Source organism: Drosophila yakuba, chromosome 2L (assembly GCF_016746365.2).
Source record: "Drosophila yakuba strain Tai18E2 chromosome 2L, Prin_Dyak_Tai18E2_2.1, whole genome shotgun sequence".
In the NCBI taxonomy this organism is placed as follows: Eukaryota; Metazoa; Arthropoda; class Insecta; order Diptera; family Drosophilidae; genus Drosophila; species Drosophila yakuba.
The window spans coordinates 1,250,559-1,277,456 of NC_052527.2; the positions used below are offsets into that span (position 1 = coordinate 1,250,559).

The window sequence follows — 26,898 nt, forward strand, 5'->3', positions numbered from 1 at the left end:
TAGTTGTGCACATATTTTTAATGCATCGAGTTCATTAAAAGGCAACTTTCGTTTGCTTCGGCCAGAATCTTAAAACATTTATCGCTTTCAACTGCGGATTTACGCAGGAGTCCAGATGCAAAGTGGCTTAAGTGTTGAGCTTATGTTATTAGCTGAAAGCTGGCTCATAATGGACTAGAAAATTGGTTTTCCTCAAAGTAGTTTTTGCAGGGTAGTTATTTTAAAGGAAGATTAACAGATTTTCAGGGCAAGCAGCAGGCCAAGATTAAGGATATTTTAAAATAACTTTTACTGGAATAAAAAGCGGAAATAATGGCCAAGGTAAATTTATTTTTCCTTAAAATGTTTAAATGTAAATGTGGCATATAAGTTCCATCTAAGCTGAACTCCAGTTGCAATTGTTGAAATCTGAAATGTTCACGCCTCCTGGCAGCCAAAAGCGAAACAAAAGCCTTCGAAAAAATGGGGGTTGCATCCTTTGTATTACATTTGCGTTGGAAGTCATCTCACGTAGCGGACGAGCAGCCAACGTAAAGCTGATACACCGTGTATAATGGGATTTGTTTATTGGTATCATTTGGCCAAACTTTCTGCCAACAGCGGGTGGTGGAGCGGGGGGTGTGTGTGAGGGGGGGTCATCCCCCGAGTGCCGTGGCTAAAAAAGTTTCGAGTTGCGCTTTTCGAAAGTGCAGAAGGCGGGAATAAGTAGCCAAAGTGGCTGCCCCTTCCACTCGGATGTGGGGGCCATACGCATAGCTAATCCTAGACAGCCAACAACCATCAGTGGCATCAACAGCCAGCTGGGATTGGCTAACGTGTTGCAGGTGGAAGGTGCACTGTGACAAAAACTAGTGTGTATTTCCTAGTGTAGGAAAGTTGTTACAATTCGATAAGGGTAACTGCTTCTATGATGATGAAAATGCTAAAAAAGTTAGCAAAGAGGCATCGAAAGAGGCACTTCTCTTTTGCATTTCATTTTGTCAGGAATCAGACTGCTTTGTTTTTTCCAGTGTAAGAGTTCACCACGTGATGCTATAACGCAATATTGACACTTTCAACGACTTTCAGCGCCGCCGAAAAGTCATAAAGGGAGTGAAGTTGAAGTCAAAGTTTCCACTTTCCCGCTTTCCCAGTTTTCCCCACTTTCCTTTTTTTTTTGGTTTTTTGGCCAGCTTACACCGTTCGGCATTCACCTCTCAGATTGCACTCATGCCAAACGGCGAGTGGGTGTGGGAGTGCATAAAAGTAAATCCTGGGATTTCGTCGTTGTTGCCACTTAAACTTTTTCACACCCAGACACCAAAAATGGCATCGACCCGCCGAGTCTTTAAGTGGCTCGAATGGCTTCCATAGCCTCGCTGCTCCGCTGGACGCCCTCATTTGGGATCCGGACTCGGGACTCCGGATTGCATGGGACTCCGTGCTGTAGATGGAGCTGGAGTTGGGACTGGAGTTGGAGATGGAGATGCGTGTGCCGGGCATTATTTTCATTGTCGCATTTTTCATCATCACCTCCAGCCACCCCAGGCGCACTCCCGCCAAAGTTTTTATGGCTGGCTTCTCTGGGATTCTCCGGCTACTGCCTCCTGGTTACTGCCTCGGCTTTTCACTAGTCGCAGTCCTCCGCTTCTATGGCTTTTGGCGTTGGCCTGCACCTGTGCGTCGCTTAGGACCGGAAGCTGCACATCAGCGCTCCGTGTGCGTGGGCGGCTGGCACGATGAGCCACCTTCTTCCGACTTCCTGGCACAGTGGGCTGGCTTTCATTTGATACAAGTTCACATTTATTCTCTTAAATATCCAAATCACATGTATAAATAGTTTAGGAAATGGGTTTTAGTATATCAATATCAATAAGTCTTCAAGAAAAGGATTGCTTGAAGCTTTATACAAACTTAGCTGACAGATACAATTAAGCTTACTTCCATAGTCTGCTGATAATACTGCATACTTATATTAAAAATCTTCAGTTTATTTATTTCACTCACTTCCTTTTTCCATCCCACTGTGCAGTTTTGTTTCTAGTCGTGGCAATTGCCACTTTTGGCCCGGATTGCATCGTCGCCTTCATTGTCTCTTAGTTTTCCGAACCTCCGCCCATCTCCTTGGCTGAAGTGTTGTTTTTTGCTCGATTTTTTTTTGGACGAGGTGGGGGCAAATCTCTTTTGAATTATTACTGTAATTACCGTTGAGTTTCGCCTGGCAATTGCTTGTGCAATTTCGCTGCTCCTGGCTGCTCCTTGCTGCTCCTGCTGCTCCTTGGGTCCTCAGTGGCATCCTTGGCTGTCTGCGTCCTCGTTTTCCATCCTCATCATCCGCTGGTAGCCTGTTGTGACACCGCTGATGACTGTGTTGATCCGACGATTATGATTTTATTACGTTTTCGTGTAGTTGTGCTCTGTGTGCTTAATTTTGGTCACAGTTCCCAGCTCCCTGCTCTTAGTCCTTATATCCACACTCTGGCTCCTGTTGGGTGAAATATGGCCCTTTCTCGGTGTCCGCAGAAAACACAGAAATGAGGCAGAAGGATATTCTCAGGATGAACTGTGCAGTGCTTCATTGGGCACTTTTTCTTCGCTGGCCTGGTCGAAACAATCAAAATTAATCGCTCGTAATGAAGCAACCATAATGGCGGGCAGAGCCTAGAGAATCGGAGAATCCAGGACTCTGGCAGAAGTGATAAACGATGTCGCAATGAGCGGAGCATTTAATTGTGGATTGCCCTTCGGGGGCCCGTCCTGCAAAATAGGTCTACCAGAGATTTCTCGCCCGGACTTGGGATTAATCGAAATTGATGAAGCGAAATTTATTCAAGGTGCCATTCCAAATGTTTAAAGCGTCCAGCAGCCGAAAGCAATTTTATGAAATGTCTTTAAATATATTCCATGCCTAGGCAATACCTCTTAATTTGTTTATTCAGCCACCGTTGTCAGCCATAAATTAAACAGTTCTCACCATTTTCTTATAGTACTTCACAATGGCTCACATGCATATAACATAACTTATCGTCTTTACCATTTTCATATGCATCGTATATATCACTTTCCTTCAACACACTTTTCACCTTTGCTTCGCTTACCTTTGCCATTCTGGCCTCAAATGCCTATATTGTTCATTATATCCGTCATAACTCATAGTCAGCCACTCAACGCCGACTGTAAAGCCAAGTGTAACCAACCCCTCTAAAAAGCCCCAACCCGCTGAGTGGTAGCGAAACATCTGCCTTTTCTAAAATATTAAATAAAGCAATAAAATAAATCTTCCAACATGCCTCATTTATTGCAGATTACCATCCCAGCGAGCTCCTCCAAAAAGTGCAGACAAGATGGAAGATGGAAGGAACATCCCCCCAAAGTTACACGCACGTACAGCTGCAGGCCCACCACTATCATTACGGCCAGTTGCCAGCAGCCCCACCTCAGACCCCAAAAATCCGGAGTGGGGCCTGTCTGCAAGTGAACCTTCAATTACGGAAAATTACGACGAGTAGCGCAGATTATCTCATTAAAGGCGACACGCCCAGCAGCCTAGCTTTTTTTTGGTTCTTCTTTAAATTCAGCTCAGGGTTTTATTGATAGAGGAGCGGGGGCCAGAGATCTGTTCAGCTGACATTCTGAAAATATGTTGGCAGTCAGACGGGAAATTGATAAGGAAGGATATAAAGTCATTCCACTCTGGATACTCTTTCAAGTACATAATATAACACACACTAGACGAAAATTAAAACTAGACTGTAATTTCAAATGCAGCCATAATTTCGACTGTTTTGAACAGCCAGTAACCCATTTTATTGGCGATTTTAGTTATAACTTGCCTGAAAATGATACCAGAAACAAAAGGATCACTATTTTATTTAGCTATTTAGCCACGCTTACTATTTTAATCAATTTTGTACTGATTTTTCCAAAAAAAAAATTTCGCCATTTTTTGCATTTTCGGTAAGGGGTAACATCATCAATTTTTGCGAAAAACTGTCAAAATTTTAAATTTTTAGCTGAAATGCCACTTTGTAGGAAATTTTATAACGAATTCAACGGTGTATGGCATTCAATGTTTGGACAACTATTTTCGTTGTTGTATACAAAAAACTGATTATTTTTGGGCAAAACATTGGGATACGAACTTTTGGCAAAAATATGAATATTTTTTTGGCGATTTTATTTATAACTTACCTGAAAATGATCCCAGAAACAAAAGGATGACTATTTTATGCAGCTCTTTATCCACGCTTACTATTTTAATAAATTTTGTACTGATTTTTCTAAAAAAAAATTTTGCCATATTTTGCATTTTCATCATGATTTTTTGCGAAATTTGTCAAAAAATTAAGATTTTTACCTTTGAATACAGTTCGATGGGGAATTCTATGTCGATTTCAACGAGGCATAACATTTCTATTTTCGAACATTTTTAGGAAAGTTATGATAATCTGATGATGATAATACTGATAATCAGGATACTGATAAATCAGGATACTATAACCCTAATAGCGCAAATAATACTATACAGATATTGAAAGTTATAGCTTCCTAATTCCAGATATCGACAATGCCCGCTGAAAAGGTATAAAATGCATGTATCCTTTTCTTTTCGGTTGCCGCCATTAGTGGTTTGCGAGGAGGTCCTGTCTGCTCCATGTCCTTGAATGAAAGTTCCGGCAAGAGTGAAAGTAAAGCGCGCAACTCGTTGCGCGACACATTTCGCACTACCCACATTTCCCCTCCCAACTTTCCCTTCCTCACTCGTTCTCTCACTTTCTCCGTCGCCTTTCCTTTCTGGTCTATAAATTTCTATGGCCAAAGAATGCGTGTTTAATGGCCGGCATTGTGCGAGTGTGTGCGAGTCTGAGCTTTAAGCACGTGTGGATGGGGATTTCCCGGGCTCAGTTTTTCCACTCAGACGACGCTTTCCCACGCCGAGCTCCATTTATTATGCTTCAAAAATATTCGCATTTCCCCCGGTTGGTCCTTCGGAATTCGCTGCCTGCTGCAAATGCCATTTTAGAAGATGTTTTATGTGTGTGTTGACATTTTTATTGCGGCAACATGTGTCGAAACTCGGCTTGCCACCCCTAACTACTTTCACCTCCCTTTTCGCCCCAAAATTGCTGTTTTGTCTCTGGATTTTCCTGTATGTTTGGAATGTGGCAAACGGTTTACATTGTACTTAGCGCAGGCAAGAGTTAAATGTATTTCCAGGGATTTTCAGTTGTTGGATTAACGTAGTTACTATTACGTTTATGCCCGTTGGAGAACTGTTTTGCGGTTTAGCTGTGTAACTTTGCCAACTGAAGTTGCCTTAATTACTCGCGCTGATAGGGAAATTTAATTAAATTTGTAATGTTCTGATAATCCAGTTCAAGTGATTGGGACAGCAATTTGAAAGTTGTGGGAGCGAGAGCTTTGGCATTAGGTTACAAATGGTATTTAAGTACGAAAAACAAGGTAAGTTAAATTGAAGCTTACAAACTATGGATTGTAGAGAGATATTTAGTGTAAGGTGGTATATGTTTCTCCTCGTTGAAAGCGACCTAAATACTTTCACACGCACAAGGTCCACCCTAATCTTCATTCACATAGCAGTCAAAATTCACGTATGTTTCGGCATGGGTAAAGCTCTTCCAGTAAACTTTTTAAATAATTATACATACGTATGTATATACGATGTGTACCGCACACACGGAACTCATTGAGTAAACGGGTGTATTGTAGTTGTAGTAATGTTTGTAAATACTATCAAGAGCCACTTGTAATTATCTCAGAAGCCAACAAAAAGTGATTATTTTCTATTGTTTGTATTTGATGAGTAATGAAACCAATGCATAGTTGATGAAGTCACTGAATTTGATCAACTAACTGGTTCGTTAGCTCAGATAATAATTGAAAACAAAAAATGCACGGCTCACGTTTCCATACGTCAAACAACACCTTCATAAATATATAAATTTTAGAATATTTGTAAGCACTTCTCGTTTCACTGGGTATCATTTTTTCCATACGCTGAGTAAAACATATTTTTTGGCAAAATGCGTGACAAGAGCATTCGGAGATCCAGAAAGAGAAAGTGTTCCGCCCCACTCTCGATGTTTTTTGTCGTATTTGTTTATTTATCGGATTCACAATTCACGCTTGGGAATACCCACATTTTTTTGACTGACTAGCAATATATTCAGTTTTGAATCGCATATTGATTAATGCGACTGTTATTGCGCAATAATAACGATGCCAGGTGGCGTTAGCTTCGTAGTATCGCCCTTTCCAAGGGCAGCGAGTTCAATAACCCAGCCATGAACCGCCGAACTATTACAAGTGGCAAATAGTAGCTACTCTCCAAGGTGAGCCACTTCAAATCACTCGACCGATTGGGCTTGTGACGAATTTAAAGAGACCATTTGTAGTGGCCCAGTATCGCCAGGTGATCTGCTTGCCAGAAGTCACTATCGGTCGCTGACCCATTTGTGAAATATAAAGCAAACTGACGTAATTGGGGCTGGAGTGTTAACCCGTCGATGGGCACAGGGGTTCCCCGGGCACACACTCCACTGATTACGTGATGCTGCATTTGAGCCAGGCTGTTAATAGTTTCTACCCAGCGTCATCGTCATTGTGAGCGCAACGGACATCCCCATGTGTGGCATTGAATCTAATTCGGCGCTATATCGGTCATTGAACCGATTTGCCGGCGATCGTCGCAATGATCGTTGCTTTGCACGCTGCTGAGATATCGCAAAATTGAGGTGGTAAAAGCATAGAGTGGGGATAGACCCACTTGCTACCCTGCGAAATGGTACCAGATAAACCTTAAAGTACAAGTGTTATCGAAAGTTCCCACTGCACGACCGACCAACTACTGCAGTCAAGAGAGCTCCCCAGGCGATTAGAAATATGTGTTAGCCATATTAGCCATATCAGACGGCTCGTGGGCCGGAGTAAGACTCTACTAGCCCGGTATAAATATCACTCGCATCGTCATGGCCGTCGCACACAGCAATGGTATTCAGGCAACTAAGCAGCGCGAGCTCATCGCTCCTCATCCCAGCCAAGATGATCCTGCTCTGGATCTGGATCATGGCGGCGGGCGTACCCACTGTCCAGGCGTACAGCTCCAAGGACCTGCTGACTTGGATGCAGTCCAGCAACTTTGGCTACCAGGTGCTCCAGCAGGCCTTGAATGACAACCAATCCTCGTCTGCTTCTGAGGCGTCTTGCCTGGCGGAGGTTCGCCTGCTCCTCCAGGGAGCAGAGGCCAAATCCTTGCCTGCTCTTCGAGGTTAGTCGTTGGCAACTAATGTGTAGCCTTAAATGCCGAACTCCCTAACTATAACTTGCAGTCTTCGATGCCTGGGGAAAGTTTCCGCAAGGACTGCTCTACGGACACTTCATGGACATGGGCAACTACGAGTCCTGCCTCAGCTTGGATCTCAGCCAGAGTCTGGGCAACGGCATGACCATCAATGCCGCAGCCAAGTATTGCCTGAGCCGTATGCAGTTCGAGAGTTTGCTCATGGAAGCCGCCGGCTCAGATGCCCTCACCTTGAGCATAGGCACCTGCATACCCTCGTCCTGCAGTGCCGCCCAACTGAGTCGATGGATAACTGGTCATCTGAAGGATATGTTTGGGCAGAACTCGACGGGCGCTACGGTGGTGCAGGAAAAGGACTGCAGCTTGGCGCACAGAGATCCCATGAATGGACTTGACTGGTTTGCCGTGTGAGTAAAAGCTTATAGGTGTATTCGAAGTATAGATCGTATCTCCCTTTGTTTGCTCGTATCTTATGCAATAGGCACTGGAAAGACGGGTTGTGTGCGCTTAGACTTGTTTTGTGTGCAAACGAAATTAAGTTTTAGAATGCGTTTTAAGCAAAAGCTTAGGTCGACGAAACTACTTTACTACTTTGTTGAGTTTTCCGCTTAATGGACATGTATTTCAACTTATTTTTAGGTCAATTCTCATCTTACTGTGCGCTGTCGTTTTGCTGGCTACAATTTTGGACTACAGCGAAGGTAAGTAAGCATGTTTCTCCTATGACTCCTTACTCAGGATCACATTTTCTTTCTTTCTTTTAAAGTTTCCAACAAGCTGCTGGGTTCCTTTTCCCTCCGCAAAAATTTACCCCAGTTGCTAAAGACCTCAAGCACACCATCGCCGCGAGTGATACCCTGTCTGAATGGCATTCGTTGCTTGACCATCATCTGGATCATACTGGGCCACGGCTACATGTACCTCCTGCTGGCGCCCAACATCAATGCCTACGACATCGTGGCCTGGGCCCAGACGCCCTTCTCCATGGTCCTGCAGAGCGGCACTATGTCCGTGGACACCTTCTTCCTGCTCAGTGGACTGCTCCTGGTTCTGACCGCCCTGCGGGAGATGGATCGGTGAGTTTCCATAACCTTAAGCTAGAATTGCATACTCATTTCCAATGATCTCAGCACCAAGGGGCATCTCCATGTGCCTCTGATGTATCTGCACCGTCTGGTGCGCCTGACTCCCGTCCTGGCCCTGGCCGTGCTCATCTTTATGACTCTTTTCCCCCGACTGGACAGTGGTCCGCTGTGGAATCAGTTCACCAGCTCCACGGAGCTCTGCAGCGATACCTGGTGGGCCACTCTGCTCTACGTCCAAAACTATGCAGCTCCTGGCAGGATGGTACGTATTCCTCAGAAAACTTCCTCTGCAACTGTTATTCTATCTTCTTTTCTTAGTGCTTGGGTCACTCGTGGTATCTGGCTGTGGACATGCAACTGTATATTATATCACCGCTTCTTCTGATCGCTCTCTACAAGTGGGGAAAAAAGGCTATCGCGGGAATTGTTCTTCTGATCCTTCTGCTGTCCGGCTGCGTCTTCAGTATAGTTATGCTGCGGGGACTGAAAGTGTTTGATCGATATGGGTAAGTAAAGTCTAATAAGGACATCAGATATATTAGGTACTAAACATATCTTCCATTATAGAAACCTTGGTGGCGACAGCACCGAGATGCGCCTCATCTACTACACCACCCATGCCAGAGCCACTCCCTGGTTGATAGGACTGCTTTTTGGCTACTTTCTGCACCACCAAAAAGCACGCAAGAGCCGCCTGCCGAAGTGGTTGGCTTTGCTGCTGTGGATTCTGAGTCTGTCCATGCTGGCTACTGTAATCTTCGCCGTATATCCTTATACCCAGAGTGGAGCAGGCGAGATTTCCGCTCTGGCTGGAGCCTTCTATCTGTGTTGCAGTCGGATTGCGTGGCCTTTGGCCTTGTGCTGGATCATCTGGGCCTGCCAGAATGGACTGGCACCCATTGTGAATGAGTTCCTGAGCTGGTCCTTCTGGCAACCACTTTCCAAGTTATCCTACTGCCTCTATATATGGCACCTGGTGGTGGAAACGGTTCATATAGCGCGAATCAAGACGAGTCTGCACTTTTCAGACTACGACGCTGTTAGTACATCCAGCATTTTAACCAAAACTTATTTACTTACTTATATGTTGATCTCTTATCTAGATTCTCCGCTTCTGGTCGGACTTTGGCATTACCTTGTTCGTATCCTTGTTTATGCACCTTTTTGTGGAGGTGCCATTGGGACGCCTTGAGATGGAGCTGCTAAAAAGGCGCCAGAAGAAGGTGGAAAATGCAGAGAGTCCCAAGGTAGACCCCTCCACTGAACCTACTGAAGTAGTTCCAGCCACTAGCATTTCCCGCCAGAACTTGGTGGAACCCTAAGCAAAGATTTTTGATTGTCTTGTAGGTTTAACTCAAGCAAGTTAAACTGCAAATCTAAGCTGTGAACAGTGTTCTTTAATAAGCACACAGTTTTTGTTAACTTTTTTACTACATATGTGTATATATCTCTACAAAAATATTGTTTACATTCATATTGAATACACTTTACTTGTACATACATATTTATATACATAACCGAAAAGAAACCCCCGAAAGTATGCAATATGATGTAAAATGTCAAGCTAAGCAAAAGTAAACATTGTAAGTCTCTCTCTTTTGTTAACCTAGCTAATTAATTAAAATAAATAAATAGCATGTAAAGCTAAGATATTTCTGCTCACGATCCCCGTACATGCAATGTAAAATGTTGTGCTATAAACTTTGGGCCCACATCACGTATGAGCAATGTGCCCCACTCATATATCACAATCCTTTCAATCAGCTCCAAAAGAGCAAGTTCTGACCAATTTTCCCCGGCCAAGCCATGTCTTCATAGTAGACCCATTTCCCACAACAATTACCCTTTAACATACACAAATTCCACATCACGTATACGCCCCGTGGTCCGCCCATTCGTTCGAAAATTGGTCGTTGGGTTTTTCGGGTGTTCCTCGTGCCATCAAACACCAAAAAAAGTGTTGTGGGGGGCGGACATCTATGCAAAGCTAAACGTGCAGCAACTAACAACTAAATTTCATTAAACCGCAGCGCACAAATTGAACTACAACAAACCCACCGCCAAAACACCATCCTCATCAACATCAACGGCAAAAACAAATGGCGCTGGGGGGCGGAAATTTAAGTGCCTTCGGCGACCAAACGAACCAATTTTGAAGCGGCCATTTCAGGGAGCCAAAGCTCCAAAAAAGCCCGAAAAAAAAGATGCCCAACAAAATGAAGCGGCATGAAGTTAATGCCGCAGACTGCGGCCATGTGCTCCATGTGCTTCACGAGACAGCGGATGCCAAAAAGCAGCAGCCAGGACAACAACTCGTGCATGAAGCACCCCAGTGGGTGGGGGAGAGGTGGGGTTGGGGGGGGGCTCACAGGAGCGGGTGGGTGGTTGTCGCAAGGACGAGGGGGTGGGCAAAATCACGCAACGGAGCATGACAAGCGAACGCAACGTAGCGCATCCTGGCTGCCTTTTTGCCACGTTTCCCAGGCACAGCATTTCGAGCGGCCCGAACTCCTGGACAACTTCAAAAATGCTGCAGCTGTTCAATGGGCCAGTGCCTCGGCTGGCCCCCCTTTGGAGCACTCCCCCTCAAAGTACTCTCCATTTTGCCACCCGCTCTCTAGTTCTGCGTGATAATAAAATGAAAACTTTGAACGGCCAAGTGAAGAAATGAAGCAGTAGCTACTACACTCAGGAAATTGTGCGTACATTAAGTTATTCCAAAGTTACTTTAATTCTTTTACAGGTTCGTTCTGTAACTATTTCCTAAAATATAAGTAATATTAGTTTTAGCACTAAGTTAATTGCTTTATGAATCAATCAATAATTCCTTTCAGTGCACTCGACCAGGCCAACAACTCTGGCTGTTCCAAGCGGCCAACGGCGCACCGCATGTCTGGCATATTTAATTTATTTATTTTATGCAAATTTTGGATAATGTATCTGCGGCCGCAGGATACCAAATACGAAGTACACAAGCACAAACAACGCCACTGCGGAAACCGCAGCAGCAGGAGTAGACGTAGCAACATCAAGGGGTTTCCCAAGGTGGAGCCAACCACCCTTCCACTCTGCCCGTTCCCAAGTCACCAGCTTCATTGCCCATCTCCTCCAGCTCCAGTCGAACAAAAAATGCTCAGTAATGAAAGCAATTGTTGCCAAACCGCGCAACGTACAAAATTATTCAGCATAGTTCGAGCAAGAGACACCATAAACGCGGGCAGGACGAAGGACGAAGGACGACAGCTGGATGCGGTTGGAGAGCGATATTTAGCATTATACGCTTCATTGTCTAAAGTGGCACCCGGGGAGCAGCCCCCCACCCCCCTCTTATTGTATTTATTCAAAAGTTAGAACACCGCCTGCTTGCACTAACTACTAATGTGCGGTTCCTGCCACACACAAACGGGGGCGGATGGAACCGGGGGGCGTGGCACATCGGTGGCAAGTTCTATCCTGCGCCATTTGCTTTTTATTGTTCGAAAACTGTTGAAAAGTTTTGCCATAATTTTGGTAGATTTTTTGCATCTTACTCTTTTTATCTATCGAAATTCGCAGGGTTTTAGTAATAATGAAAATTCTGGGGGAGATTAGGATAACGTAATAAAAAACCTTTTTTTTTAAATCTGAAAGGACATTCTAATAAGTTTAAAATACATTGTCTAAACATTTAAAACATATTTAAATATATTATATTTATTATTTAAACCTTTCTTTTTAATTTTACAACCTTTTTGTCCAATTTAGCAGCGAAATTTCGACCAGCACAGAATAAATATTATGTATACGCAACGTTGGCGGAATGGGGCTTTCACTAATTAAAATGGTTTTTCCGCTGACGCTGCCGCGCACCCCAGCAAAGTATATAATTCCCCAACGATTTGCAAAATGCAGCAAAGGAAATACACATTCATATACACACAGGTTTAAATGGAGCCATATTTCAGGCAGCTCATGAATAAGTTGTGCTCCTCATGCGAATGCGAACTCAGACCGTCCATAAATTAGCATTAAAAGAGCTCGGGGCGTGGATTTTGATGATTTTCGTGGCCATTTTTTCCCGTCGAAGGCGACCACTATCACGTGCAGCTAATAAATCTGCCCGAGAGGGGCATTTAAAAGGATTACGAATCATCGAAGGCCCGTCCGGATAAAAGTGATTAAGTCTGACCACGACGTGGCAACCTTTTTTGCGTATCCTCGATGTTTTCAGTTTTTTTTTTACGCCTTTCCATTCTTTCTTTACAATAGAGGGGCTTTATTTTTTTTGGCTGCGATGTTTGTGCAATTGTATGTGAAACATTTCTGGACTTTTAACCCTTTTTTATGGGTCTGACTGGGGTCGGAGGTCTTGGACTGTCGCTTGCAGTCCATTTACCTGCACAATTGAATGATTTCCTAAGCGCACAAGTGGGGTGAAGAAATGTCCTTGATGGGTGAAGGGTTTGGTGGTGAAAAGAGTGCGCAGTTTGTTTATCCTTTAAGTGGAAAGGGAACTTTATGCAATGTTATTTATGAGTCCGCTTTACTTCTTAAAGATATTAGTTTTAGGTACAATAAAATGTTAAGTTCGAAACATATTCAAACTAATTCCCCTTTAGCTCAGACCAACTCTGCATTTAATTTGCTCGAAATTAGTTTCCTCATCGCCGTTCCTACAAAAATAAATGCCCCAGCATAGTTGCCTCATTCATATCTTGATGATTTAGTTGAGCCATAAACCTCTCAGGAGAAGGAGTTCACCGAGAAGTGCCCGAAAATAAAGCCTTAGGAGTGGAGTACGAAACAAAGGAAAGGAAAGAGTTCGCAGGATGCTCTTGTTCTTGTGTTCTTCCGCTTCCTCTCGAGCCGGCAATCATAAATATTCACTAACTGAGAGGAGGAAACGCCGGGCGAGGACATTAGTTAGCCAGTGAGGACAGGGCCAAAATTACAATTTTCCCCAGCCAACTTGCCAGTCCCTATGCCATTCCTATAACAACGTACTACTCCGAAGTCCATGCTTTCCTGCGAGTGTCTGGCTGCTCTTCATAAAGGACGACTCCCACGCAGGATCCTTGCCAGGCAGGGAATTTTATGTGTGGTCAGGCAATTTGCTGCTTTACAATAAGTGGCAGGGACATAAAAATAATAATTATGCTTGTACCTTTTATGATTATGGTGTGAAAACAACAATTGTTCACAACCCCCCAAAAAAGGACGACGACAACGCGCAGCCATGTGTAGGTGGAGCTTTAAGGAACGAATTATTAAAACAACAAGGCAAGGAGCCACAAAAAAGGTGTGAGAACAACTCAATGTTAATGGCCAAGATTAAGGGGCTGGGCAAGACGTCCTCCAGCAGGACTCGCCATTTCCTTGCTGCCTTAGCTGCAAGCTTAGCGCCTCCCGTCTGCTTTCAGCACAATAAACAAAAAGTAATTTTCACAAATTTGCCAAACTTGTAAGCCCGAAAGCAAGCGAACCATTGGAATTTATGTGGCGTGCCCGCTTTTCTGAGAGTGGACCCAGGTGCTATTTCCGCCACTCCCCCGAGATCCAGACACGAACCTTTCTTAGCTGCCAGCTGAAAGCTACCGACTATGGCAAGTTCCTCGATACATACACTTTTTTCTGGTGGCTTCCCGGAAAGGAAACTGTCGCGACGCCATTTATTATCCCCTGTCTGAAGGGTCGCCCATTGTCGCCTGCCGCCGGAGACATGCCTCCCACCTTCCCCACTTTAATAGATATGGTTAATGTGTGTGGAGCTAAGCTATCTCTGCATGTGCATCCGCAGCCCCAAATCCACCCACACTTCGATTTGGGGACCCTCTTGGAGTTCCTGCTCTTGATTGTCCTGCTCTGGGGAGTGTTTGAAAAAGTCAAAATTCAGGGGATCTGCTGCAGTCCACGTGGAAAACCCTAATCCAGAGACGTTAAATATGCAACACAATGAAAAAGCGATGCTAGAGTTCAATTACATTTATTGCCTTTTGACCTTAGTTACTTAGTGCCATAAATTCTAAAAAATAGAATTAAACAACTACTTCACTTATTACTTATCTTAGTTGACTAGGTGCATGCATTAGTTAATACCCAAAACCACTTTTAAAGAAAGTTAAAGTTATAGGGTTACTATTCCCTTGTTCGCCATTAAAACAGGACTCATCTGTGATTCCTTTCCCCAAGTTGTGTGTGCCATCCTCCGCTGGCATCCTTGCCTAATTCAATCGGCTGTGGCAAATTAAAGTTCCCTTTCTCTTTCGGCCAAGGCGTCAAACCCTTGCCAAATCAAAGGAAAAATCCTTCTTATCGGGAAAACCCTTGGCCGAGGGTCAAAGTTCGCTGGAAGTGGGAGGGGGGATACCATCCTTAGCATATGCGCATAAATCACTGGGCAAAAAGGGGAGCGCGGACCAGGAAGAAGACCAGACAGAAAGCCACCCGCTGCAGGACAATAAAATGGCTAAACGCTACAATGACAATTCAAGCATGTAAATGAAAGGCGGACTAGGAATGGAACAGCGAAGGGGAGGTCCTGGGCCCAGGACAAAGGGGCATGTAGCCGGCGAATCGAAGACGGCAAAGAACTTTGCGAGTTGCTGCGCCGCGCAAATGAAATTAAAGGCGAGCAAACAAGTTACGGTCAGACAATCAGGAGCGTAAAAAAGGACGAAGGACGAAGGACACTGGCCTGCATTGTGCCGAACGCACATCAGCCCCCTTTTCGCTTTAATCAATTCCTGTTGGGGCACGCCCTCAGTCCCTTTTTTTTTTGGTTTCTGGGCGAAGAAGAATCTGCCTTTTGGGGATTTCTTGCCTGCAACGCCGAGATTGATTCGTGCTGGTCGTGAACCCCCTTTGATGGCTGCCCTTGTTTGGCCTTTGATTAAATTAGATTTCACAGGACATATGTACACATCCCGAAATACGTTCAACTGGAAGGGATCTGTTGTTTGTCCGGATTTGAATGGAAAGTTTAGAAAAATTGCGCGTAATTTGCAGCAAATCCTTCGTGTAATTTGTTTGTCAACAAATTGGGCTCGGACCTGGGTAACGAATGTGTAAATGTTGCCCATTTAACATTTCACCAAAATCCCGGATTTTTTTGCCTCAGGATCAGAGGTTTTTCTTTTCTTTGACATTGTCTAATGAGTAAATTAGGCTGGTGATGCGGGTAGGTGGCTCCATTCAGATTCCATCATCGGAACCATTTATCTCAAGTGGGTCAGTGTCTTTAACGATAATGTCCTGTGGTGATGGATACAGAAAGATTGGTATTGTGATGGGAGCGTTATGGTATATTTCGTACTTCAAAACTGACAGGGAATTTCTTAAAATATAAAACACAAATAAATGTAGAAAGGACCTACTGATTGGTAGTTTCCTAATTGAGTTTTCTAATATTTAATAGCGTTACTTAGCCCACCCTTTTGATTTAGAAAACTTTTAAGCGGCTTAATGGCGACAACCACAAGTCCTAATGCGATAACTCACCCAGTCCACTATTTTCCCTCGTGCTTAGCCACTGCCATATTTGGCCAAGGCTGGCATCAATGTTTAATGTCCTTTGGCAAGGACTTTCCCCCGGCTGTTCGATGGAAACCACAATAATTTCTGTGGCCATGCGTTCGAGCAACATTTATTTTTAGTTTTGCCCCAGCCTTTGCGTCCTCACAAAACTAGCCACAAAGGATATGTAAAGGGGGGTGATGTGTGGCTTGAAGCCTGTCAATGGCCATGAAAGGACATGCTGGCAAGGAGCGGAGGGAAGCTGGCCAAAGATGGACAAAACAAAGGCAAATTGAAATGAATGCGTGCGGCAAAAGTTTTGTGGGCAGAAAGGCTAAGACTCGAGTGCAGCTCACAGGACACGACCAGTGGAATAATCCTTTGTCCTGCCACGGATGTGCCTCCCAAAAGTTTTGCGGTTCAATTTGAAAAGAAAACTGCAAAGGAAATTCCAAGGACACACAGGCACGCACACACAAGGATGAATACAATTTTAATTAAACTAATGAATATGTACATGGCCCCTGGATGCCAGAGGAAATGCATATCCTGGCGGGTGGCCAAATTTTTTCGGTTTCGAGCGGAAAGCATTAAAAATTAACTGGCGGAATAATCGAAACTGTTAAAACGTTAATTTAACACTTAAACAAGCCAAACCGCAGCACAACTCGCAACAGTTAACTGCGACTGCTAACGGCAACTGTCACTGTCTATTGGGTGGATAGGTGGTGAGGTGGGTGTTTTGGGTGGTTGGGTGGCTGTTTGGTCCTGTGGGTGGGTGGCATTCCGATTGGCAGCTTCTCTGTGTGTCACATTTAATGCAAGAACGGAATTCCATTAAGCGACAACCGCAGCGCTGCTGACGTTGCTGCCACAGTCCAAACCAAACCAAACCAAACCGAGCCAAGCCAACCCAAAAACCCAACCGATCCGAGCTGCACCACCCAAGCCAACCACCCTAACCCACTCCCATCCGCAGGAGCGGAAACGCATTTGTGGTGCCAAATAAACACGCGTTTCGCATGGCACAAGCATCCTTGGAGATGGAATCGTGAGTGCAATACTCTGGGAAATGTTTTGAATATCCTGTATTTTTTATGCTATTTATTATAGGTTTTTGTAAGATTTTAAAAATATTTCGGATTATGTCATTAAAGTGAGTCTATTTGAATGGCCTCACGACTGCTGCTACCAGAGACACACAACTGTAAGTCAGGGGAAGCACACACGAACGCCCCAGCAATCCCAGCCAGGAATCCCCAAACCCCGAACTCCAAACTCCAAACTCCGAACAACCCCAAACCCCATCGAAGCATTCAAGGACCGACTGCAGTCTGATCCCGAAACATTTTCGACCCATGCCGTGTTTTCAGCTACCCGGAACACGCAGCATATTGCAGATGTTTAAACACAAAGCTTCAATTGATGTGGCGCGGAGGGGGGGAAAGAATCACAGTGAAGCTCCCCACATGTAAGCCGCTTGTGCGAGTGTGTGAGTGTGTGTGCTGGGGGGCGCACATAAATTGCAATCGGAATATCAAATTGGCAGCTGGAGAGGGGGAAAAACAGGACGAGAGCAAGGACGAGGACTCGAACTGCTCGCTGGCTACGCCTGGCCGTTGTGATTTTATCAATTCAATAAAAACCAAATAAAATCAGTACAAATGCAAATACCATTAATGTATTGGGTTTAACTTTGTTTTGTTTTCGATTCTTCCCTCTTTTTTTTTCCCCCATGGCCTTTCGCATCGTATTGTTTTCTTTGTGAGCAGAGTGGGTCGCCCATTTGATGCAATATTTTCATATTTATTTATTATTATGTGCACATATTCTTGTTGTATTATTTACGCTCCTGTGCCTTTTTATAGTTGACTGGGGACAAAAACATGCGAGTTGCGGACTCGGGAAATAATTTAAAGATTTTACGCAGCCGCAAAAAATGTTTATTCAAATGGGAAAAGTGGGGCGCGGTAAGTGGGATTCTTCTTTAAAATGGCATGAACATTATCGATCGAACTATCTGGTTTACATCCTTACATGTTTTACATACAAAAGGTAGCAGCTATTAATCTTCTTCAACTTTCAATAGGCAATGCTTAATAGTTATGAAAGCAATTAATTTCTCTTTCACCAAACAATATCCAGCTTAGCCACCTGATAAATTCCACTTATGAAACTCGGTGGTATCCTATTAAACTGCAATCATGGCAAACTAATTTGTTTTCCTCCGACAAACACCGCCTGATGCCAAAGAAAAATCGGTCTAGCATAATGAACTTTTCGCGTGTGTGTGCGTGGTGGTGTGTGTGTGATTTTCCGGGGGCGAGGAAATCGCTCACCTTTCGACGCTCACTGCCAAGCTGCCAAGAGCAAGAGCAAGAGCACAATTCAATTATTGTTTTATAATTAATATTTTGCACATCAAAATCGCATCAGCAGCAGCTGGGAAGCTGCCGCTAATTTCCACCAACGCCTCCCACGCACTTATGGGCGTGGCACACGCACATTCAAAGGTGGGGGAGGGGGGCAGTTGGAAAAACCGGGGCATCTGGAAAAATCGTAGTTGCCTTGCGTGTGGCACACAACATGAAGCAACGAAAAAAATTAAGATAAATTAGGCAGGCGAAACGTGTTGGTCGGCTAAATGATAGGAAAGATAATTAATACTTCGGGAACCGAAGAGTAATGTTGAAATGAAATGTTTGATATCAATAAATATGAAATACCAAGTTAGTGAGTTTCTGAGTCTAAATGATATGTATCATTTATCAAATAAAAACTAGAATGGAATCTACCGTGCAGCAAAAGTTTATATTACTTAGTTTACTCTTCACAATGTGAGCAGTAAATCAAAACCCGTTTCACTTCGTCCCCGGAAAAATGTCAACTTTATGCAAATCACTTTGATGCTGCATTTAAACTCAATTAAAGGCAAAATATTTACTCGATGGCCCCGAAGATTAATAACTTTTTAAGGACTTCTATCTGGCAGGGACAGCTGGGATTGAGATAGCCCTTAGATAGTCGGCCAGAAAGATTAATCTCGTTAAACGCCGAGGCGTGCCAGTTGGAAAGTGTCTTTGGATCCCGGTATCCTGGATCCTTTTTTGCATCTGGCCAAAGTTTGCGTGCTGCAGGAGTGTTGCACGCCTCTCGAGGCAATCAGGCTGGGATCCTGGAAGGTCCTACCGCTGCCGCTCCTCATACATATATAATTATTCTTGGCCTGGGCGGCTGCTCCTTCGACCTCGTCCTCGGCGTCAACTCCCAGAAGTATACTTAATTATATTGTCGTAACTTTAAATGTCATTTGGCCATTGTCTGCGACACATGAAGGAGCCAAGTTGGTTGGCAGTGCACTGAGAGAAAGTGAAGTGTAGCTTTTGGCTTGCAATCACTTTATGCAGCGAGTTTTGGTATCACTACGTAGAAAAAATTACTTAACCACTTGTTAAATGAAATATTTTTTAAATGCTAACCTATTTTTTCTCAGTGCTTAAATGAGTGGCGCTCATGGGGAGCAGGGGTCTTGAAGAGAGAGCTCTGGAACCGAGACTGGGGCAAATCAAGCGACGTACGTGGCCGCCCGGCTGGACAGCAGCATTGAGATTCATGTGGCAGGTCCTTCCAGTTGTGGCAGCGCGTGCCGCTCCTTTGGACTCCGCTCTGCGGCCTAATCCCCGGACGGATGCGGGTCCTGGCTGGACTTGGCACTGGCGGGGAAGGGGTCAAGAAACTTGAAATCTCAACATGCGTTTGCGTCAACATATTTGTTAGCATCCGGCCAACGCTCTCCACTTCCTCCTCTGGTTTGGCTGTAAATATGGCGAAGAACATAATTCATCTGGCAAAAGATAATGCCGCACAGCTGTAAAATGTGGCACTATGGACTCATATGGCCAACTGCCCCCCAACTGCCCCCCCTCGTCCATCTACCAAAAGTGGCATTCACAGACAATGAGCGCTGGCGGCTTTAAAGTCTCATTGTTATTTTGCTCATGCAATTGAATTTCAGCGAACATTGGAAGCATCAACAATGCGATGGGAAAACCCATCTGACCAGTTTGTTATTAAGAAATCAGATGGGGGGCGGCTATTCTGTCAATCTCACGATGCTAGTACAATGATAAGTAATAAAGTAATTCAGCAAATTGTCTCCGATTAATTGCCTGTAAGCAAATGTAGAGATGAGCAGAGGCTTCAATCTTGGAAATAATCAAAGTTGAATTCTGGGTACTGACAAATAAAACTTTAGTTGCAAACTGGTTTTTGGATTGATGTGCAGTTGAGAATTTATTGTTATTATTTATTATTATTATTTATTATTATGTATATTAAAAATATAGGATTTCTGGGCTTGCGAATACCTAAATAAAGATAAAAGTTTATACGCAGACCTTCAATACTTGAACTTCCTTGGAGACAAACAGCTTTACAAAGTGCTTGTTTGCTGAAAAGTTGACCGCAAATCCCCCGGCTAATTCCAGATTCCGGGTGACTCAGTGAACTATAACTGGCATGGAGTACGTGATTAGAATGCCGGGGAAACAAACGCTGCCCCAAACATGGCCTTATCCAAGCTATCAAACTGGAGGCACGCAAACAAGGCGGTCGCAACAGTGTAGGTTTCGCTTTGTTTTTTATCATTTGTGATGCTTTTTTTACTTGCTGCTTTTTATTTCACTTGCTGCTGTGTTATTTATCGCCAAGCTGAGCAAGTGAACAAGTAGCCGGCCTCGCTGTTGAGCAGGGTACTCGGTTATAGTGGCAGAGCTCAGTTGCCAGTTCCCAGTTGACAATCGAGCGAGGCGAAATGCAGGCTCAGCTGAAGCGGAACACTTGGTTGCTGCTACTACTGCTTTCGGTGGTGATCTTGGCCAGCGGCGCGTCTGGCGGGGATGCGCACGTTCGGGTGAAACGCATAGTGGGTGGCAAGCAGTCGAAGGCGCCGCCCGTCGACGATCCCGTGATCTTCGCTAGACTCTTTAATCGCGATGCTCGCGTAGAGGGCTTCCGGAATCCTCGCACGGGCATCTACAGCTTCCTGGGAATGCACTACGCAGAGCCACCTGTTGGTCCCTTGCGATACTCCAGGCCGGTGTACAAACGGCTGGGTGGTGAACTGAATGCCACCAAACATGGCCAACCTTGTATACAACCGCATCCGCAGTTTCCCCAGCGGATTATCGGCGACGAGGATTGCCTGCTGCTGAACGTCTACACGCCGCAAATGCCGGATGAGAGCACGGGGCTGCCAGTGTTCGTTTGGATCCACCCGGGTGGCTATCGCTATGGATCGGCCGCCCAGTACGATGCCACGCCCATGGCCCAAAGGGGCGCCATTGTGGTGGCGCCTCAGTATCGCCTGGGATCCCTGGGCATCATGGGCGACGGCACCAAGCAGTTCGATGGAAACCTGGCCATGTTCGACTTGGCCGCCGCTCTCCGCTGGGTCACCGATTACATCTCCTATTTCGGTGGCAATCCCAAGCAGGTGCAGGCCATCGGCCATGGATCCGGAGCAGCCAGTGCCATGTATCTATCGATGTCCCCGACGTCGCGGAGTGCTGGCGATGTTCACGGAGTGGTGGCCATGTCGGGTACTGCTCTCTCCCAATATGCCATGGACAAGGAACCCGTTCAGAGCGTTCAGGAAGTGGCCAAGATCAATGGCTGTCCCACGGGAAACGAGCTGGAGATCGTCAATTGCATGAGAAGTGTAAGTAAACAAACATCCTTCTGTAATTAGATATGATATATGTTTCTTCTGCGTATAGAAAAGTGCTGAGGAGATCATCAAGAACGATGATAAAGTTCAAACGGAGCGTTTGGCAGGACGTGCGCTGGTCAAAGGACTAACTGGAAATGTGGGCTTCCAGCCGCACATCGAAAGCGAGGACGATGGCAGGGCACTGCCCAGCTTGATAGTTGGAGAACCGGAGCAGCAGCTGAGGAGCAGTAACTTCTCGGGCATTCCCCTGCTAACTGGAGTCACCAAGCACGAGACAGCGAATTCCGTCACTGTGGAGACTATAGAAAATGTCTTTGGATCGGCGGAACAGTTCCTGGGATCCTTAAGTGATTCCCTCAACAAGTTGACGAGTTTTCTGAAAATCGACAAGCTAACTGGTCAGATCGCCAAGCCGGAACTGCCGGGCCTCACGAGTGTCCTCACACCCACTCTGCAGGACGTTTGGAAGGTGCCACAGGCCCTGAATGTGGATCAAGTGCTGTCCAAGGTGGTGGAATCCACGACCGACGTGCTCTTCAACCTTCCGGCTGTTCTGACCACCCAGGTGTGGTCCAAGCTAGCTCCAGCCTTCATGTACAGCTTCGAGTACAATGGCACCAAGTCCAAGGGCATCAACTTCCTCAAGGGTCTGCCCATCGTCTCGGAAACAGCTCACGATAAGCCGGACACAGTGGGTCATGGTGATGAGATTGGCTACATGTTCGATGCAAATGATATATTTGGGAATCCCCTGGAGGAAACACGTTTGACCAGCGCCGAGGATCTCAAGGTGCGCAACAACCTCATCGATCTCTTGGTCAAGTTTGCCAATAGGGAAAAGGAGGAGGGCGGAAAGAGTAGCATTTTCCAGAGCGTCACGGGAAAAGCCACTCCTTTCATCAAGATAGACACTAAGCTGGAGACCTCCAACGATTTCCGCTTCTGCGAACTGTCCGTTCTGGGCGCCTCGCTGTCTCCGCTGAGTTCCACCAGCTGTGCGGGATTGGGCAGCTTGCTGGGCCAAATCGGTGGCCTGGGAAGCGGATTGGGAGGCACCCTGGGAGGAGTGGGCAGCACCTTGGGATTGGGTGGCAATGGAGGCAGAAAACCGGGTGGCGGAGGTCTAGGTCTGGGCATTTTGTAGTTATAGAGCTAACTCTGTGTATGTAAGGAATAATAAACAAGAATATAATAATCCATTATCTATATGCATGATGCAGTACGTCATAGTGCAGGGCCAATCATTTGTTAATCTGCCGCATAAACGCTGGCAAAGTTTCCCTTTCATTTCGGTTGCATATTGGATAAATCCGGCTGGTTCTATTGATTTAAGCTGTAGCCATGACCGGTCGCTCAATTAGCAGAGCTCTGTGCCGGCTCAATGCCTGCCGCACTAATCTTTCTATTGACTTTGGCTCCCACCCAAAAAATACCCCCTGGAACATCACCCCCCTGGTACGCCACCCATGGCAGCAAGAGCCACAACTGAAAAGCGGCGATAAGCAAATTTCCGGCGCGCAAAATTTAAACAAAGAGAGAGAAATTTGTTAGATGAATGGATGGGCGAAGGGCTGGGAGAAGCTGGGGATTGGATGGAAGTTGGGGCCAGCAGGCAGTTTTATAACTTGTGGCCAGATCTTAGCCCGGGAGCCTTCTGCATAATGTTAATGATGGTTGGCACTGGCAACAGTGCAAACAATGGGCATAAGCCCCAGCTGGCTGGGCATGGGGAATGGGGAATGGAGCTGGCTGGGAATGGGGGCAGGAGATCCGAGTTGCCTTGACGCCTTTGTGCAAATTCCCGGCAAGCGTTGAACTATGACCAAAAATGCCAAAGCCAAGCCAGAGCCAAAGTCGAAAGCCGAAACCAAAGCCGGCTTATGGCGTCGGAGTTCCAGCCTTGTTCTCCAGTTCTCCACTGCTCAGCCAGCTCCATGGCCCACTCCACAGTTGGGTTCTGCTGCCAAGTGACGATATTATTAATATTATTAAAACTAATTTCATGAATTTGAATCATTATCCACTCAGATGAAAGAGCCTTTTGAAGCCGCTAAGTTAAAAAGGCATCTTCAAGAATTTCGTACAATTTGCTTTCAATGACTAGAAATAAGAAAGAGTTTAAGCCGAGAGTTTCAGAAAGCCAACAAATCTTTAAGCGAGTTTCATGCTCAGTTGCAATTGCGAAACTTTGATATATTAATCATACGACCCGATGTCCCGGCAATTACGACATCTGCGGCAATATTAATGGGCGCAGAGGATTTCCAGCGGAGCGAGAAAAACTTTACAATTAATTAGGCAGCAGATGATGAACGATGATTATAGTTGGCGAAGCAGTCGTAAATGGAAGATGTCTCCATTTGTCTGGTCAGAGATTTAATGACGGCCATAAAGGCATTACGAATGCGGAAACCAGAGAACACAGGTCTGCAAATAACAAATGATTAGACGACGATGAAGATCAAAGCAGAGTGTGTGTGGGTCTCCCACCAGTTTAACTGCCATAATCACCCTCTGCAGCGGATTCATTTCAGGACTTCACTTCATTACGAGCCAGTTTACCTGGACGAGCTTCAATTGGCATAAATCAGAGGCCTTTTATGGCTAAAGTGTCGTCCAATTTCGGAAACTTTTCCCTCCCCCAGCTGCTGGGAAACTGCGGGGCGGTGCGCTAGTTTTCCCAACCCAACTAGTGTGCTGGTGCTGGTGGTGGTGCAATTTTTCTTCATTAATGCGTAGTTACGCAATTTCCGTATACAAAAAGTTTTCCACTCCTTGCGTTAATTTTGGCCAATTCAGACGCAACACACCAGCTGAAATTGCACACCCCAGCCATGCTAACTTCCCCCCACTTTTTGGACTACCAAAAATGCCACCCCTTCAAGGATCATCATTCCGGTTTTTGTGGTCGTGCCCGGCCTATTTCGAGTCTTTTGCCAAAATTAGTTCCGCCCCTCGATTTATATTGTCATTTCGTGCGTTTCGATTGTGTAAAGCAATTTCCCCCGCAAAGTCGCCGAGATGGATGTTGGATGTTGGCAGGGGATTCCCCTCCTCACCCCACCACATACACATACACATACACATGCATATACATAGTTTCGGTTGAGTTCTAGTCCTGTCTGTGCGGCTGGTTTTCGGCTTAGCTATTCCATCAAGTTACGGCATTGCGGCGTGTCCTGGCACATCCTCTCTATCCTCTCTGTCCTCCACCTACTGCTCCTCCTCCTCTAGCAAAAATGGAAATGGCAGTGGAAATGTTGACTGCAATACAATTGTAATTCCCCCCACCATGTGTGTGTTTTGGGGCTCGGACCAAGGTGCATAAATTAGGCCAGTCATTTACTGTTAATAGCAGTTGGCAGCAGCAGCAGTAGTAGCAGTAGCAGCTGCTCCAGTTGCCCAATGTTGTGTACTTTCCAAATTACTTTGCGTTTGCCAACTTTGACCCCAGTGGATTGGCAGCTCTGGCAGATTTGAGCTTTGAGCCAGCATTTTAGGTGCACACTTTGCTGTAAACGAAAATAATTTTAATTTGGCTTAGTCTTTTCAGTGGCTAATGCTAATGCTAAATATTTAAGCAAGGGTAATTTTAGTTTATTAGAAATTATTATTAGTAACAAAACCTATCTATTTAATGCGCTTGATCCTCATTGTTCGAGGCTGACATGTGCGGGTTGAAACTATGATTTCGGCTTTCTGTGAAGCTTCAATGGCCGAATTCAGAGCAACAATTGGTCTAATCCAAATAATGGAATTTTGAAGCCGATGCTTCTGGCAGAGCCAGCTTCAATTTCCGAGTGCCATCCTACACACCACCCAACTTCCCACTGGATGCGGCTGACTGTCCATCAGTTTCGATTTGAATGAGTACCAGGATGTGGATGGGAATGGGGACGGGGACGGGGATGAATGGGTGGGGACGACCATGAGGGCTGTCAGCCTCAATTTTGGCCAGCCACTTGGCCATTGTTCGAATTTTGACATAAGCAAAAATCCCAGCTCAATCCCCCCTATCCAGATATTCTCCCTATCGGATATGTGCACGGCAAAGCGTTTGCTTTTTTATGACTGTAATAAGATTATACTATCACTGTATCTCGTAAAAAAAGAAATTAAGGTTTAAGCGATGGAAAAGTATGCAGTCTTTCATAAAATATATTCACTTCCTTAGGATTTGCTGTTTATTTTACTTTTAGTTTACCCTTCTTTTTCTTTCAGTGCAAGCCTAAACATAATGCTCGGATTATGAGCTGCGCTTCGCCTACGTCAATTGCAGTCCAGTCAAATTCAGAAGCGTCTGTTCAATCCATTCACTCGATTCACTCGCATTCAGATGCGTTTGGACAGAATTGAGTGAGTTGCTTGAAGGGCTGTGGTGGGAACCCATTCTTGGGGTCGCTCTAATTAAAATTGATTACCATAATTTGGGCTATTGATTGGCCTCGAACACGCACAATGACCATGCCAAAGTACCCCGCAATTCTCACCCATTCGGCTGTTAACAGTTTTGACCCGCGATGTCTTTGTTTTGTATCCGACACCTTTCGCTGCGGCAAAATAGTTGCCCATCCAACTATTAATTAGCCGCACGCAATTGGTTGGGCCAGGCTTATTGATTACCTGGCCATAAGTTTTCTGGCCAGGAGAGGTGTGGTGTGGATTGCCAGGGGTTTCGATGTCACACGAGTGGGAGTGGGGGAAACTTATGACTTATTCACGCCGCTGATTGTTTCTGACATCTGTTGTAATTGACACTTTTCGCAAGGTTCTCTAATGGACGCAGAGTCGCAACCAGACCGCAAAAGCCACTGTCAGACCGCAATCTCATCGCAAACCCCCTGCCATCCGGCGATCCATCAACATACAAGTATTCTACCCCATCGAAGACATCCCTAATGGCTGCCAAGCGAGTTTCCAGTTGCAGGCACACGAGCTAGTGCTGTTTGCAAAATATCCAATTACATTTGCATTTGATTATAGTTCGAAGCGAGCGGCATGTATTATTTATCAACTTGATGTATTCAACTAATAAATAAATGCGCTATATCAAACTACGCTATGCGAATACCTAATACTATTTTATATTTTTAAATACACGGGAAATGGGTTTAAGACATAATTTATACCGCAGTTTTTAAAGCACTTTTCACACCATCTGCCTGCGTTTATCTTGGCGAAAGAGTTCATTAGAAAGTACGTATTCCTGCATCCCTGCACGTCGACAGCAGTGCCTTAATCTAGTCGGGAATATAAATTTAAAATTACATTACGTCTATGTGGCAGGAGTG

General features: G+C 45.2%; 2 protein-coding genes across 2 annotated transcripts; both read left to right on the forward strand.

Moving 5' to 3' along the window:
• The first annotated feature begins 6,978 nt into the window (after positions 1-6,978).
• LOC6526409 (nose resistant to fluoxetine protein 6) lies at positions 6,979-9,959 on the forward strand. Its single transcript, XM_002087492.3, has 8 exons — positions 6,979-7,267; positions 7,329-7,707; positions 7,940-8,001; positions 8,067-8,376; positions 8,431-8,647; positions 8,704-8,891; positions 8,953-9,424; positions 9,489-9,959. The coding sequence occupies exons 1-8, from the start codon at positions 6,988-6,990 to the stop codon at positions 9,705-9,707; spliced, it is 2,127 nt and encodes a 708-aa protein (XP_002087528.2). The 5' UTR covers positions 6,979-6,987; the 3' UTR covers positions 9,708-9,959.
• Positions 9,960-20,635: 10,676 nt separating this feature from the next.
• On the forward strand, positions 20,636-22,813 carry LOC6526410 (carboxylesterase 1E). Its single transcript, XM_002087493.4, has 2 exons — positions 20,636-21,595; positions 21,654-22,813. Exons 1-2 carry the CDS (start codon positions 20,690-20,692, stop codon positions 22,749-22,751), a joined length of 2,004 nt encoding a protein of 667 aa, XP_002087529.1. The 5' UTR covers positions 20,636-20,689; the 3' UTR covers positions 22,752-22,813.
• Positions 22,814-26,898: the final 4,085 nt, after the last annotated feature.

Bases quoted from the DNA above. Each gene is read 5' to 3' on its own strand.
- LOC6526409 (XM_002087492.3), top strand. From the start codon at position 6,988: ATGGTATTCAGGCAACTAAGCAGCGCGAGCTCATCGCTCCTCATCCCA. The intron at 7,708-7,939 runs GTGAGTAAAAGC...ACTTATTTTTAG, and splicing joins GGACTTGACTGGTTTGCCGT to GTCAATTCTCATCTTACTGT. The intron at 9,425-9,488 runs GTTAGTACATCC...TCTCTTATCTAG, and splicing joins ACTTTTCAGACTACGACGCT to ATTCTCCGCTTCTGGTCGGA.
- LOC6526410 (XM_002087493.4), top strand. From the start codon at position 20,690: ATGCAGGCTCAGCTGAAGCGGAACACTTGGTTGCTGCTACTACTGCTT. The intron at 21,596-21,653 runs GTAAGTAAACAA...TTCTGCGTATAG, and splicing joins TCGTCAATTGCATGAGAAGT to AAAAGTGCTGAGGAGATCAT.